The 14,750-nt window shown below is 36.1% G+C and overlaps 1 protein-coding gene across 8 annotated transcripts in view; it reads right to left on the reverse strand.

Annotated features, from left to right (window-relative positions):
- The window catches only part of ATXN2 (ataxin 2), a 116,312-nt gene that overhangs the window by 29,094 nt on the left and 72,468 nt on the right, over positions 1 to 14,750 (reverse strand). For 7 of the 8 annotated variants that reach the window (XM_077875652.1, XM_077875644.1, XM_077875645.1 and 4 more), the window contains exons 10-16: positions 14,534 to 14,743; positions 11,786 to 11,968; positions 9,149 to 9,346; positions 8,637 to 8,744; positions 8,308 to 8,378; positions 1,459 to 1,763; positions 56 to 119 (exon numbers count right to left, since the gene is read on the reverse strand). In XM_077875652.1, coding sequence (XP_077731778.1) covers positions 56 to 119; positions 1,459 to 1,763; positions 8,308 to 8,378; positions 8,637 to 8,744; positions 9,149 to 9,346; positions 11,786 to 11,968; positions 14,534 to 14,743 — 1,139 coding nt within the window. The remainder of the gene's footprint in view (positions 1 to 55; positions 120 to 1,458; positions 1,764 to 8,307; positions 8,379 to 8,636; positions 8,745 to 9,148; positions 9,347 to 11,785; positions 11,969 to 14,533; positions 14,744 to 14,750) is intronic. The other variant, XM_077875650.1, reaches the window with a different exon arrangement.

A 14,750-nucleotide genomic window follows, 5' to 3' on the forward strand; every position in this document is an offset into this window, starting at 1 on the left:
AATAAATTTATTTTTTGAGAGACTATGATTACTTCAAAGAGAGAAACAAACTTACCTGAGAAAAGGAACGAGGGTTGAACTCCTTTGCATTAGGATTCAAAGTTGACTTTCTCACTTGCCTAAACCAGGGGAAAATTAAGAAGGGCCAGTAAAATCTGCATGGAACTTATGTTTGTCTCGACAAGTCTTCTATACCTTTTTTAATTGCTAAACATACATTAAACAAGTCTTACTAAATCACTAATCCTATTCAATAAAACATGTGTTTCTGACTCCTTAATCTGAGACTCCTTAATCTGATAAAGACAGGCCAAAAAAGGGGCAATTTTTTAAAATGGGAGCTGGGGTGGCTCAGCTGATTAAGCAACTGACTCTTGATTTTGATTGAGGTCATGGTCTTGGGGTTCTGGAAATAAGCTCTACCCTGGGCCTGCACTCAAGAGTCTGCTTGAGGATTCCCCCTGCCCTCCCTCCCCCAACCATGCACACTTGTGCATGTACTATTTCTCTAAAATAAAGAAATATATCTTCAAGTGTTCTCTCAAAGACAACAAATCAACTTAAAATGAGAAGACAAAATATCCCTAGAGCAATCCCTAATATACCAATTCTCTAGAATGCAGTATTTTTTTTCTTTTTTCAGAGATTTTATTTTTACATAATCTCTACACACAATATCACACACAGGGTCAAATCCACAACCCTGAGATCAAGAGTCTCATGCTCTGCCAACTAAGCCAGTCAGGCACCCCCTAGCATGCAGTATTTTCTAATGTGACCAAGTGTTCTTTCTATATGACACAAGTTGGGAAGAATCATTAATACAAATTTTTGCCTCAAATTAAGAAAAAGCACTCTTTGACAGATCAACAAGCTGCATTCCAAAAGTTCAGCTGTAAATGGACTGCATGGAACCCAGAACAGATAAATTAAGGGTGGCTAGGTTCTGAGGCTAGCCCACGAAGATCCACTCAATTGAAATATATTGAATATGGAGAATTACATTTATCTTAACAAGTCTAACCATTAACTAAATCACTGTTTCTGATGGAAAACATATTGAATTCCAAGCAAGGGCAGCAGATACTTCTTTCTCTTCTTGGCCGCAGCAGTTCTTGGTTCTAACAGCAGGGCTAGGAGGTGGTTACTGACTAGCATCCAGGGGATATACTTCTCAAAAGCCAGAATTTTTCAACTCCCTGTACATTTACAGAAAAAAAAATCTTTCTTAATTTAGTCTAGTTTTTGGCCATGGGGAACAAAAATGGGGAAGGAAAAGGAGTATGGAGTGCAAAAACCTAATTTACTTAAGATGTCATTTGTTTAGATCAGTTGTTTTTAACTTGAGGGCTACTTATAAAGCAGTCCAAAAGTCCAGAGAGATTCTTGAGCTGGAGGGCCCTGTACACTTTAAGAAGAAGAAAATAACAGGATGTGCTCAGTTCAAAGTTTACTCACTCAGCTGCATCTTTCTTCTCTTCTTTATCATCTTTCTCTTGTTTACATCCAGGACTGGAAGTCTGAACCCCTTGGGATGTGACCTCAGGTCCCCTCTTGTGCTCCGTATTACTGAGGATTGAAGGGGAAATGCTGGGACTGTTCGGTTTGCTGCTGCCACTGGTGCAATTGCTGCTACTATTTTCAATGAAAGAATCCTTAGCATTTGGTTCAATTTTGTCTTTGAGCAAATCTCTTGATTTTTCTCCCTCTCTATTTTTGTTTAGCAGTTGATCCATAGATTCAGAAGTAGAACTTGGCTGTAACTAAATAAAGGAAATAATTATACTTAAGTATTTTTAAAAACTCTATAATCAATATCCTCCATGAGTACACGCAAACTAGTATTATTTGTAAGCATGATATATATCAAATAAGGCTTTTTACATATTTTAGTAAGAGTAATGTACTTATTATAAAGCAATAATAACATACACAGAACACAACCATAGTCATCTAAGCACTCAAACGTCCTAATCTCAAAAGTTAAATATTTACTACCTATATGTGTCAGAAATTGTACCTGCTGGTATGGAAATTATGGAACAATTCCTATCCTCACAAAGCTTACCATCTGGGTAAGATCAGATACATAACAAAATTTAGTAAATGTTATGGGATCCTAAAGGAAAAGCAGTTTGTAGAAAAAGGTGGTTTCTCAATGGAAGTGTCATCTCATCTAAGGTATAAAAGACTGGGTTGGTGGGGGGGGGGGTAGTTTGGAAAACAGAATTGTCTAAGCTAAAGAAACATGTTTAAAAACCCAAGAGAAAGGGAAAAGATGGCCCCACTGTGAAACAGAAAAACACTAGTGGACTAAGACCTGGACCTGGACTGAAGAACTAGTGAGCTGGCAAGTCAGAAGTATGGGGATTCAGAGGGACACTGAACTAGACAGGTTGGACAATTAGACCTTCTACCCTGCAAAGGAGTGTAAAACACAAGTACCATGCAGAAGGGTAGAAGGCAAAGATGTTAGCAACGTAAGTGCTGGGGTTTTTAGGTTTGCAGGCCAGAAGCAATCAATGCTACTACTGTCTGAAGATGATTTAAGATGCCCTATTCCAAAGAAAGAAAAGAGTAACAGCTGAAGGAAATATTAAGAAAAAAAAGGAAAAGGAAAAAGAAAAGGAGAAGCAGCCAAAGTGGCAATGAGAGAATACAGCACAACTCTAGGCAGTAAGAAGGGACTGCAAGGGCTGGACAGAAATGATCTCTCCAGGCTCAGGACAGGCAAACCTATGCCAAAATGTCACTACTGAGGCCCTTGGCATCTGGGCAAGAGGCATCATGCATCAAGGGAGCATCTCAAGCTTCAGTGCATCACCAATATAGTTACAGAATCCACAAGCAGCTCATGGCAAAAGGTCATGAAGATCATTTATTTGGACCCAGAGGCAACTTAAGTCACCCTCTAGGCATTTAATGTTGAAGCTGGCATTTGTTCACATCAAACGATGTTCCTTTAGCAGGAACTATCTATGTAACAGATGAACTGTATACTAAGATTTGAGTATTTACAAGAATCTTTGCAGTGAGGGATCCCTGGGTGGCGTAGCGGTTTGGCGCCTGCCTTTGGCCCAGGGCGCGATCCTGGAGACCCGGGATCGAATCCCACATCAGGCTCCCGGTGCATGGAGCCTGCTTCTCCCTCTGCCTGTGTCTCTGCCTCTCTCTCTCTCTCTCTGTGACTATCATAAATAAATTAAAAAAAAAAAAAAAAAAAAAAGAATCTTTGCAGTGAGGCAAAAATGGGACTTTTAAAAATATATTATTCATAAAATGGAAAACATAACTAAAGTACTCACTATGGGTTGGACATTGTTCTAAATGATTTATAAACTCATTCATTTAGGTGCTAAAACAGATCTTTGTGATATAGACACCACTTTACAAATGGATAAACTATGGTACAATTCATGCTTTTCAGCATTCTGCTATATTTCCTATCTGCAGTATACTAAGTAAACCTAAGTAAAACTAAGGTGTTTTTTATTTTTTTCAAAAATTGAGCCACTTCTCTTGAAAAATAATTGATGTATAAATTTATTTGTTTCGGGTGTACACCACAATCATTTAATATATGTATATATTGCAAGATAATGTCTAGTTAACAGCCATAACTGCAGTTGCCAATTTTTTCTTACATTGAGAACACATAAGTGAGATTAATGCAATTCTTTGTCTTAGTCTTATTCCACTTAGCATAATGCCCTCAAGGTCCATCAATGTCGCAAATAACAGGATCTATTTCCTTTTTATGCTTCAATATACCCATATATGTGTGTGTGTACGTACCCATGTGCACATGTGTATTTATACAGATACATATGCACATGTGTACATGTGGTGTGTATATATACATATACAATTTTGTTTATTCATTCACCCATCAACAGACACCTAGGCTGTTTCCATGTCTTGGCTACTACAAATAATGCTGCAATGAACATAGAGGCATAGTTATCTTTTTGAGCTACTATTTTCATTTCCTTTGTATAAATACCCAGAAATGGAACTCCTAGATCATATGGTAGTTCTATTTTTAATTTTTTAATTTTTGAGGAACCTCTATACAGTTTTCCTTAGCAGCTGTACCACTTTTTGTTTCTACCAAAAGTGTCTATCTTGACCAGTGTTATTTTCTTATTATTTTGGTAACAGCCATTCTAAAGGTGGTATTTCATTGTGGTTTTGATTTGCATTTCCCTGGTGATTAGTGAGCTACCTGTTGGCCAGCTGTTATGTCTTCTTTGGAAAAGTGTTTGTTTACATCCCCTGCCATTTTTTGATGTTTCTTTCTTCTACTTCTTCTTCTTCTTCTTCTTCTTCTTCTTTTTTTTTTTTTTTGTTACAGATTTGTAGGAGTTCTTTATGTATGTTGGATATTTACTCCTTATCAGTTATGTGATTTGCAAATATTTTCTCCAGGCAGTAGGTTCCTTTTCATTTTGTTGGTTTCCTTTGCTGTGCATTATTTTTGCTCATTACTTTTGCTTGTGATGTCAAATAAAAATATCAATGCCAATCATTGCCAATATGAAGGAACTTACTGCTTTTATTTCCCTGTAGGAGTTTTCAAAGTCTTTAATCCATTTTGAGTTAATTATTGTGTGTAGTATAAGGTGGTCCAGTTTCATTCTTTTCTATTTATTTTAAAATTTGGAGAGAGAGCACACAAATGAGAGCAAGAGGAGGGGCAGAAGGGAGAGGTAGAGGGAAAGAGAGAATCCCAAGCAGATTCTGCACTGAGTATAGAGCCAGTGCAGAGGGCTCAATCTCATGACCCTGAGATCATGACTGGAGCTGGAATCAAGAGTCAGATTCTTAACCGAGCCACTTAGGTGACCCAGTTTCATACTTTTAAATGTGACTGTCCAGTTTTCCCAACACCATTTAAAGAGGAGACTGTCCCTTCTCCATTCTTTTCTTTTCTTTTTTTTTTTGAAGATTTTGAGAGAGACAGAGACACACACAGAGAGAGAGCATACACGCATACATGCACAAATGGGAGGAGGGGCAGAGAGAAGCAGACTCCCTGATTAGCATGGGGCCCGACATGAGGCTTGATCCTAGGATCCTGAAATCAATCACAACCTGAGTCGAAATCAATAGTTGGATGCTTCACCAACTGAGCCACCCAGGTGCCCCTCCCTTTCTCATTCTATATTCCTGGCTCCTCTGTCATAAATTAATTGACCATATATATATGGGTTTATTTCTGGACTGTTTTTGTATAATTGACCTATGTGTTTGTTCTCATGCCAAGAACATCCTTTTATTTATTACTGCAGCTTTATATATAGTTTCAAATCAGGGAGCATGATATGCCTCCAGCTTTTCTCTTCTTTCTCAGAATTGCTTTGGCTATTTGAAATCTGTAGTAACACATAATTTCTAGGATTGTTGGTTCTATTTCTATGAAAAATGTCATTGCAATTTTGATAGGGACTGCATTAACCTGTAAGTTGCTTTGGGTAGTATGGACATTTAAAGGGAAAACCGAAATTCTTATGTGACTTACAGAACAAGAAAATGTTGATTGCCAATAAAGCATCAGAGTATGTACATAGGAATTAATATTTTGAATACATACTATGTGTCATGTATACATACTATGTGTCATGTACTATATTAAATGCCTTACAATAATATCTCATTTAATTCTCATAAGAACACTATGAACAAACATTAACAAAGTAAAAAGACAACCTACATAATGGTAGAAAAAATTTGCAAACCATGTATTCCATGTAAGACTTTTACACAGAATACATACAGAAGTCTTATAATAAGACAACTCAGTTTTTAAATGGGCAAAGGACCTGAACAGACATTTCTCTAAAAAAAGATTTACAAATGGCTAATGAACACATAAAAAGATGCTCAACATCATTAGCCATTAGAGAAATGCAAATCAAAATTACAGTGAGATACCACAAGGATGACTATAATAACAAAAACAGTAACAAGTTTTGGCGGAGAAGCAGAAATCCTCCTATGCTCCTGGTGGAAACATAATACTGCAGATGCTTTGGCAAACAGCCTGGAGTTTTTCTCAAAAGGTTAAAGACAGTGTTACCATAGGACCCAGAAGTTCCACTCTTATGTATATATACCCAAGAGAAATGCACTCAGGTGACCAACTTTTGGGTTTCAACTCAGGTCCTGATCTCAGGGTTGTGTAATCAAGCCCCATGTCAGGCTCTCTGCTGATTGGGGAGTCTGTGAGATTCTCTCTCCCTCTCTCTCTGCCCCACCCCTTGCTCGCACACACACTCTCAAATAATTTTTTTTTGTTAAGATTTTATTTACTTATTTGAGAGAGAGAGAGTGCACAGCAGGGGAAGTGGCAGAGGAAGAAGCATGGCAGGGAGCCTGATGCGAGGCTTGATCCCAGGACTCTGGGATCATGAAGATGCTTAACCGACTGAGCCATCCAGGTGCCCCTAAAATAAACAAAATGAATCTCAAAAAACAAAGAAACAAAAAAACAATGAAGTACTTAATGCTTAACCAACTGAGCCATACAGTTACCCTTAAAATAAATAATTAAAAAAAATAATAATGAAAAGCATTATGTTAAGTGAAAGAAGCCAGACACAAAAGGCCTCATATTACATGCTTCCATTCATATGAAATGTCCAGAACAGGCAACCATATAGAGAAAGAAAGTAGACTGTTTAGAACCTAGGTAAAGGGGATTGGGGAGGGTGGGGGGACAGGGAGGGTGTGTGTTTGAAAGCAAAAGATCAATGTGACTCCTAAGGGGTATGGAGTTTCTTTTGGAGGTGAAGAAAATGTTCTAAAGTTGACTGTGGTAATGACTGTATAATTCTGTGAATAAACATAGCTACTGAATTGTACACACTTCTATGGCTAAATTATATGACATGTAAATTATATCTCAATAAGACTGCTATAAGAAATATACTAACTCATGCTTCAAAGTAAAAAGTTTTCTTTCCTTCATAACATAATAAATTCAATGTAAGGGACGGAATGCTTGACTGTAAAAAACAATGCTGAGAAAATAAAAAGAAATGGGCAATACCTATAGCATGAGCTCATTTACATCAAATGGAAGATCATGCAAAATATCACCTAATCCTTAAGAAGATATTCAGATGCAGTGTAAAGAACTGCAAACTCTTCCCTCTGCCAGGGGATGCATCTGAGAAGGCCAAATACACAGGAGGCCTTTAATTGTGTTGGGGTGCATGACATATTAACCTGAGTATCTGGGCATTCAGAAATAATTCTGTCATGTCCATGGATTAACTATGGCTTAAAAAATTAAAATTTAAATTCACAACCACTAACAGCATTAAGTCGAATAGATAAGTTGTGATAAAGTATGATATATAATATTTTTAATGGTTCCAATAAATATGAAGCTATCAGCAAAAAAAAAAATATTAAAAGTTTTAGGAAGCTAACACAGGCTACGAAAAGGCTGCCTTTTGCATTTGATTCATCTCTTAAGTCAGCCATTTTCTCAAAGACTGATAATCAGATCTTTTCCTAAGAAACTAAGTTTCAGGAAGACTTCTTGAATTGGTCCCAAAATATGACTTGATATGCAAGGTGTATTATAATAAACATTGTGCGAAAGAATGCAATGGTCACCCAAGAGAGATTAGAGTAAGTTCAGCAAAACTTAAGACAGAAATGATATTAGAGACCAATTTCTACCACAGTACATTTGTGCACAAAATGCAAATCTGCAACTACCTTAGAACATTGGGGTCCAGTACATCTTCGATTGGCCCCATCAGATAATGCCTTGGCTTTGCTGTACTCTTCAATGAATAAAGCAATCAAATGAGCACCAAATAATAACTTATGCTATGACTGGCTTCAAAAGTCAAAAATTCTTTTTCATTGATATCTGTATAGTTCTCAAAGCTCATGATTTTAGTTACTTACTGAAAGTACAGACAGGGGCACCTAGGTGGCTCAGTCCATTAAGCAAATGACTCTTGATTTGGCTCCGGACGTGATCTCAGGGTCATGAGACTGAGTCTTGCATCAGGCTCTGTGCTCAGCCTGTAGTCTACTCGAGAGTCTTCTCTCCCTCTCCTTTTATCCCTCTCCCCCCTCCCATGTTCTCTCCCTAAAAATAAGGTAAGTAAAAAGCACAGGTAAAGAACTTCAAGAGTGGTTAGCTTTCTATGGACATGGTTCAATGTTTCTGGATGTGTATATAATGCATTTTTGTAAATGAAGGATTTTTAAATTCTGAAAATTTAAAAATTATGTTTAATATTCATTTTTAAAATTCTAATTCATTAAACAATAGCAACTTACCCTAAAATCATTCTTAAACTTCTTTAAGTCATCAATCTGTTTTCTATGTTCAGAAACAATTGGTGATATACCTGCAAAATTATGAACTGTTAAATATAAACTTATTGTAAATCTTTAACTTAAAATTCTTTTAGGATGAGATATTAGAAATGAAAATAAACTTTTATTCAATATATTAATTACAGTTTTTGACATCTGTCAAATTATGCATTTAAATATGCACAATCCTAAGAAAAAGTTTTGACCAAAAACAATCTGTACTGGGCATGAGTTTAGACATCTCCTTCCTATTTCCACAATTATACTGAAAGACTTTTTAAAGCTCTAACCTTTATTTTCAGTCTTTGAGAAGCTAGGTGATGTCTCATTGGGCTTCATATTTTCTTTATTCCCTGCAGGAGAGTTCTGCCTCTGATCTTGAAGCCTGGAATCTTTAGCTAAAAAAAAAAAAAAAAAAAAAATATATATATATATATATATATATATATATATTTTTTTTTTTTTAAAGTAAAATGGGAAAATATTTAACAATTTTTATTTCTTACAGTTTTTGGAAATAAACATTTACATTTAACCAGAAGCTTTTCTCTTTTGCAGACATATGAAACACCAGTAACTTTATACTGATATTTACTACTTAGAATGTTAACTCTCTTAACAACATTCAAGAGTAACATATATGAAATTAGTAGGATATAAAAACTAACTTCATTTACAAAATTTTAAATGTATACTCAAATATATACCTATAAATAAACATAGCATTTTTCATATAATTAACGTTAAACTCTAACACTCAAGTTCACAAATGATATGGAGCTGGAAGCCCTTTCTTACATACCCTCAATCGATGGGGTAACAGCTCTGTTGGATGCAGGACTGGCAGGCGTAGGAGATGCAGCTGGAACAGGCATAGCAACAGCTTCAGCTGGAATAATACCAGCTTGAGGAGAAGCAAGAACAGGCCCACCAGGATTATTTCCAATACTGTTCTGTCTGGGAGACCTGGGTCTGTGAGTTTTAGGGGATAATCTTGGAACTAGAAAAAAGAAAAGTTATCCATTACATTCTCAGCTCAAATGTCACTTCCTCAAAGAGACTTCTTTGAAAAATCTAGGTGAAATAGTCCTAAATCAACCACCATCCCAATTATTCTTTATCCTATCAACCTGTTTTCTTTCAAAGTCTTAGGGATTATGGTGGTAATTGAAAACACAAATACCTGAAGAACGGCAGCAATTACTAACACCTAAGTACAACTGTAGTTTTTCCTTGTAACTAAATAGATTTAATTCTAAAAGGCAGTACTTTATTTTTTTTTAATTTATTTATTTATGATAGTCACACAGAGAGAGAGAAAGGCAGAGACACAGGCAGAGGGAGAAGCAGGCTCCATGCAGGGAGCCCGATGTGGGATTCGATCCTGGGTCTCCAGGATCGCGCCCTGGGCCAAAGGCAGGCGCCAAACCGCTGCGCCACCCAGGGATCCCTAAAAGGCAGTACTTTAAATGAAATTAGAAACTGGCTTTCTAAGACAAGGTAATAACCACTTTTTAAGATGAAGACAGCAACATTCTCCACTAAGAAGCGAGATGTTTCTTTAATAATGACGTGGGGTGAGGGGGTCCCAAAGAAACAGGCTTGTTTCTTCTTCAAATAATAAACTCAAATACCTTTTGGCAGCTTGCAGCCAATCTTGTATGTTCTTTCTAGTGACCTCAAGAGCCACTTTACAATAACAAAGAAAACCGAGAACCAATTTAGCCAAAAGCAGAAGATAATTGACCAGGAATCATGTTCCACCTGACCTAAAGTAAATATCTAATAGGTTTCCTATTCCATTATAAATCAATTCAAAGGTTTAGAGAAAATGGTTCCATTTGCTTCATTTTAGTGGTCCTTTACTTTTTTAAGTCACAGGATCATGGGAAAGGAAACCATCTGACACGTGTCATTTTTCTAATTAGTATAATAAACCTATAACACCATCCTGTGTGTATTTCCAATAAGTTTTTATTATTTCACTTCTAGAATTATGCTGTTACTCTCACAATTCATTTCCAGATTCTTTGAGTAATGTCAGATGATGAATGGTACAATTGAAGAAAAAGAGATATATTTTTTTTAAGATTTTGTTTATTTATTCATGAGAGACAGAGAGAGAGAGAGAGAGACAGAGAGAGAGACATAGGCAGAAGACGCAGGTTCCCTGCAGGGACAGAGACAGAGACATAGGCAGAAGATGCAGGTTCCCTGCAGGGAGCCTGACGTGGAACTCGATCCCAGGACTCAAGGGTTACAATCTGGGGCCGAAGGCAGGCGCTTAAATTGCTGAGCCACCCAGGCACCCCAAAAAAAGATTTTTAGAAATTATATTCTCTTGTTAATTGAATTATTTCCTTCTAATAACTATATCTAATTTCTAATTCGATTATACTAATAAAATATCTAATTTCTAGTATCTAATTTCCTTTGGTTTTCCTTGAAGATGGTATATATCAACTAAATTTAATAGAATTGGATATATTTTTTGCTTAAGCTTAAAGATCTTTTTTAATTTTTTTTAAGATTTTATTTATTTATTCATGAGAGACACGGAGAGAGAGAGGCAGAGACACATGCAGAGGGAGAAGTAGGCTCCTCGCAGGGAGCCTGACATAGGACTCGATCCCAGGTCTCCAGGGTCATGCCCTGGGCTGAAGGCAGCGCCAAACCACTGAGCCACCCAAGCTGCCCCCAAGATCTTTTTTTCTTTTAAAGATTCCATGTGCTGATTAAGACAGATTATGACTAAAAAAGCAAAATCACTGCATGCCCTAACTTTCCACAGTTATCATGGAAGCAAAACATTAAGTAGCAGAAGCAGTTTCAGACTGAGCTTACAGTTAATCTTTTTACATATCCTTTATACTTTTATAGCTGCTGTCAACACATTCCTCATCTAATCAGATAAAACGGGCCCCTTGTGTATGTTTGATATTCCTTGTAAGAGAAATACAATCAGGAATTAGTGCCATATACAGATGCTACAGAAATAGAGAACTGTAAACCCAAAATAAATATTTGTGGAACGAATCCATGGACAAAATTGCTAAGACAAGAAATAGTCTGTCCAAATGGTGTTACATACTGTATTTGTTTTATATTTGAGTGATACTTATAAAACTATGAAGTATGTTTATAATTTATGAATCTCATATGAATCTTATCATAAGACCATAAAGTAGAATAGGAAAAAATTACCCTAATCCATTGAGAAAACTGACATTCCAAACAAACACATGGTTTTCTCTAAAACACGGTGAATATGTGGTGCATGCCAGAATAAAAAAATATGTTTCCCAATTCCTGGTTACTCCACTACTTTTAACATATATACTTATTATTTCTCAAACAGAGCTTGAGCTCACCCCTTTTTACATGCAGCAGAGTTATAGAATGAACACTGTCATTATGCTCCAAGCCAAGTGTTACCTACCCCCGCTGACCACTGATGACCATGTGCCCCCTGCGGGACTAGTCCTTGCTGCTGGAGGAGCAGCTGCTTCACTTGGTGGGGTATGGGATACAAATTCTAGGCCACTGGAAATGGAACCCCTCCCAGCAGAAACTCTGTGATTTCGAGGGTGTCGCTGGGCCTTTGGGGACATCCTTGGAGGCCCTAAGAAAGGAATATTGAACATCACATAAATGCTACAATGTTCATCAGTACAACTTTTCTGCTAAGTACATATGCCCATTCACACATACATACGCACACTCTCTAATTTCTCCTAGGTTATAAAAGAAAGAATATAAATAAAAAATCCAATTTGGGGCCATATTCTTTCAGAATTATTTTGTGGAATGCGACAATGTTTTACAAATAAATTTTATATTATTTCCCTTGTTTTTTAAAAAAAGAGAGGGATGAAGATGGTGTTAAGAAATTAAACATATGTTTTAACACAAAGATTTTTTAGCAATTTGTTTCATCTATATCCATTACTTGTGGGCATATAAAGAAATGTAATCAATTGTTAATAGAAGTTATGGTTACATGATAGGATAAGCCTTATTTTACCATAGACTTTAAGCTTTCTCCCCTCAAATTTTCTATACTACTTCTAAAGTCAGAAAAAAAAATTTTAAACAAAATGACTATTCATCCCTATATACTTTTATACTATTGAAACATAGTAATATATTTTACAGTCTTAAAACAGTCTTCACCTGTTTCTCAGTCTGTCTTCACCTAAGCAGTTCTCAGACTGAACAGACTATAAACTGAAAATTCTATTGTTAAGGCATAAAAGATTAGAATAGATATTTGGAGAAGAAATTTGTACTACATGAATTGTGAAAAATTCTAGATCATTAATTGTCACCATGTTAGTGACTTCCATTTCTAGAGAAAGTTACTCTGCATTTGAACAAAACAATCAGGTGAAATCAGTAGACAAAACAGCTCTCAGTGGAAAAGCCAGGCAGTACTAATATTCAGCAAAACTCGTTCTTAATGTCAAAGCCAATGGTTCTCATTTTGACCTTCCAGTCAAACTCTTTTTTTTTTTTTCCCCAAACTCTTGAGCATGTCAAATAAACTTGTGCCCTCAGTAGGAATTTAATCATGGACACAATCTTAAAAAGAAATGTTAATGTTATATATTTTAGTTTTCAACTGAAGAAATGATTTATATAAAAAATGACTTAAGAATTGGGTATCTACACATCATATATATTTTTTTATATCCATTTAGAGAAAAAGACCAAGAAGTCATAAGACTTGGTATAGCTCAATGAAATTAAACTCTAACTTGAAAAACAATTCTTTCTTTTTGGTAATATGTAGAATACAAACTACTCTTCTATATTAAACACAGAAAACCACTGTGAATTTAATAGTTTATTTAATAGTTCTATGTATTTAATAGTTCTATGTTTGAAGTTCACACTTTAAAAATGTGTCACCTGACTACATAACTGGAAAACATTTTAATTCAAATTAGTTAAAAAGACTGCATAATGTAGCAGCTCTGAATGTGCAAAAGGTATACTTCTGTGTAAACAGTCCCTCCATAAGCAGCCTACAACTTGTTGTAGTGAAGATATTCATACTCACTAAGGAGTCCTATTTTGTTCAAACAATGCACTACAACTAATACTAAAACAGATTTTAACTTTTCATTTAGTGGTTACCATTACCAGCACTTTCCAGCAAGGAAGTCACCTTGAAAATCAATGCAACATGCTGTTCAATGTTAGCCACTTAAATCAAGATCACATGACCTCCCTCTCCCTAGATGGCAACAATTTATTGAAAAGTAGCCAACATAGCTTTCTCCAGGGAAGCACTTTATGCCAGAAAACGGTCTTAGTCTCAACATAAGCTATATCAATTATGATTTTAATGAACAAATCAGATTAAAATATTAACACAAATACCCTGAGATAGCATTAAAAGGACTTATCATTCAGGAAGTAGCTTTTTTTAACATATGCACTGCATTTATATTAAAATGTGACCTTTCTATAATACCTTCATGTATTTGATATATATCAATGGTGGTATTACCATCAAACATTGCATGAGAATTAAAGGATTTTTTTTTGACAAGGACAAATGGTTTTTATTAACAATGTTTTATCTTAGATGATCAAGGACTTCTTTCAGATTAAGACTTTCACTAGAACATATTACAAAGGTAATTTTCTTAAATTCCTCCAATATAAAACCAATCTCTGTATTATAATCTAAGAGTAGACACACAAAGGCAGCTATATGGAATGTCCCTCTCAAAAAGAACCCCTAAATCACCACTACTGCCTATGGCCAACAAGTAGGTTCACTAGTACCTTGGCCAAGGAGCTGTAAAATGATAGGTTCTGTAGTAAATCCAAGACCAGGTGAACAGAGTTCCACTGTTTATCATTAACCACTGTTTATAGTGTATATTGAGAGGGACAAAAACATGAGGTAGACCTTCTGGGGCTGTAAAGGATCATCATTATTACCAAAGATAAACTCCCATTCTTATAATCCAAGATAGTTCATAGCTTCACACAGCATTTATTCAATTTCTCTCTAGTGAACAAAAGGTTAATAGAAATAGTTTTAATAAACTAAAGTTAAAACACGGAAATTATAGGTTATTAAATAATGAAGAGGAAACTATTTTGTAATTATAAACTCACATAGGAGTTAAACAAAGACAAACAAAAACATGAACAAATTGTGGTATTGTACCTTCTGAAGACATGCGTTTAGGCATAGTAGAGACAGGAGCTGGAGAACCATGAGCAGAGGGGTGAGACGGGGGTCTGGATGGCCGCGAGGGGGGCCTGGAGGGCGGCCGTGTAGGGGTGGCTGCCCGAGGTGGAAGAGAGTTGGGACCTGACTGGTAGCGAGAAGGTGGGCGAGAGGAAGGAGATGGGCAAGGCGATGGCCAGGGAACACCTGACAG

Source organism: Canis aureus, chromosome 27 (assembly GCF_053574225.1).
Source record: "Canis aureus isolate CA01 chromosome 27, VMU_Caureus_v.1.0, whole genome shotgun sequence".
Taxonomy (NCBI): Eukaryota; Metazoa; Chordata; class Mammalia; order Carnivora; family Canidae; genus Canis; species Canis aureus.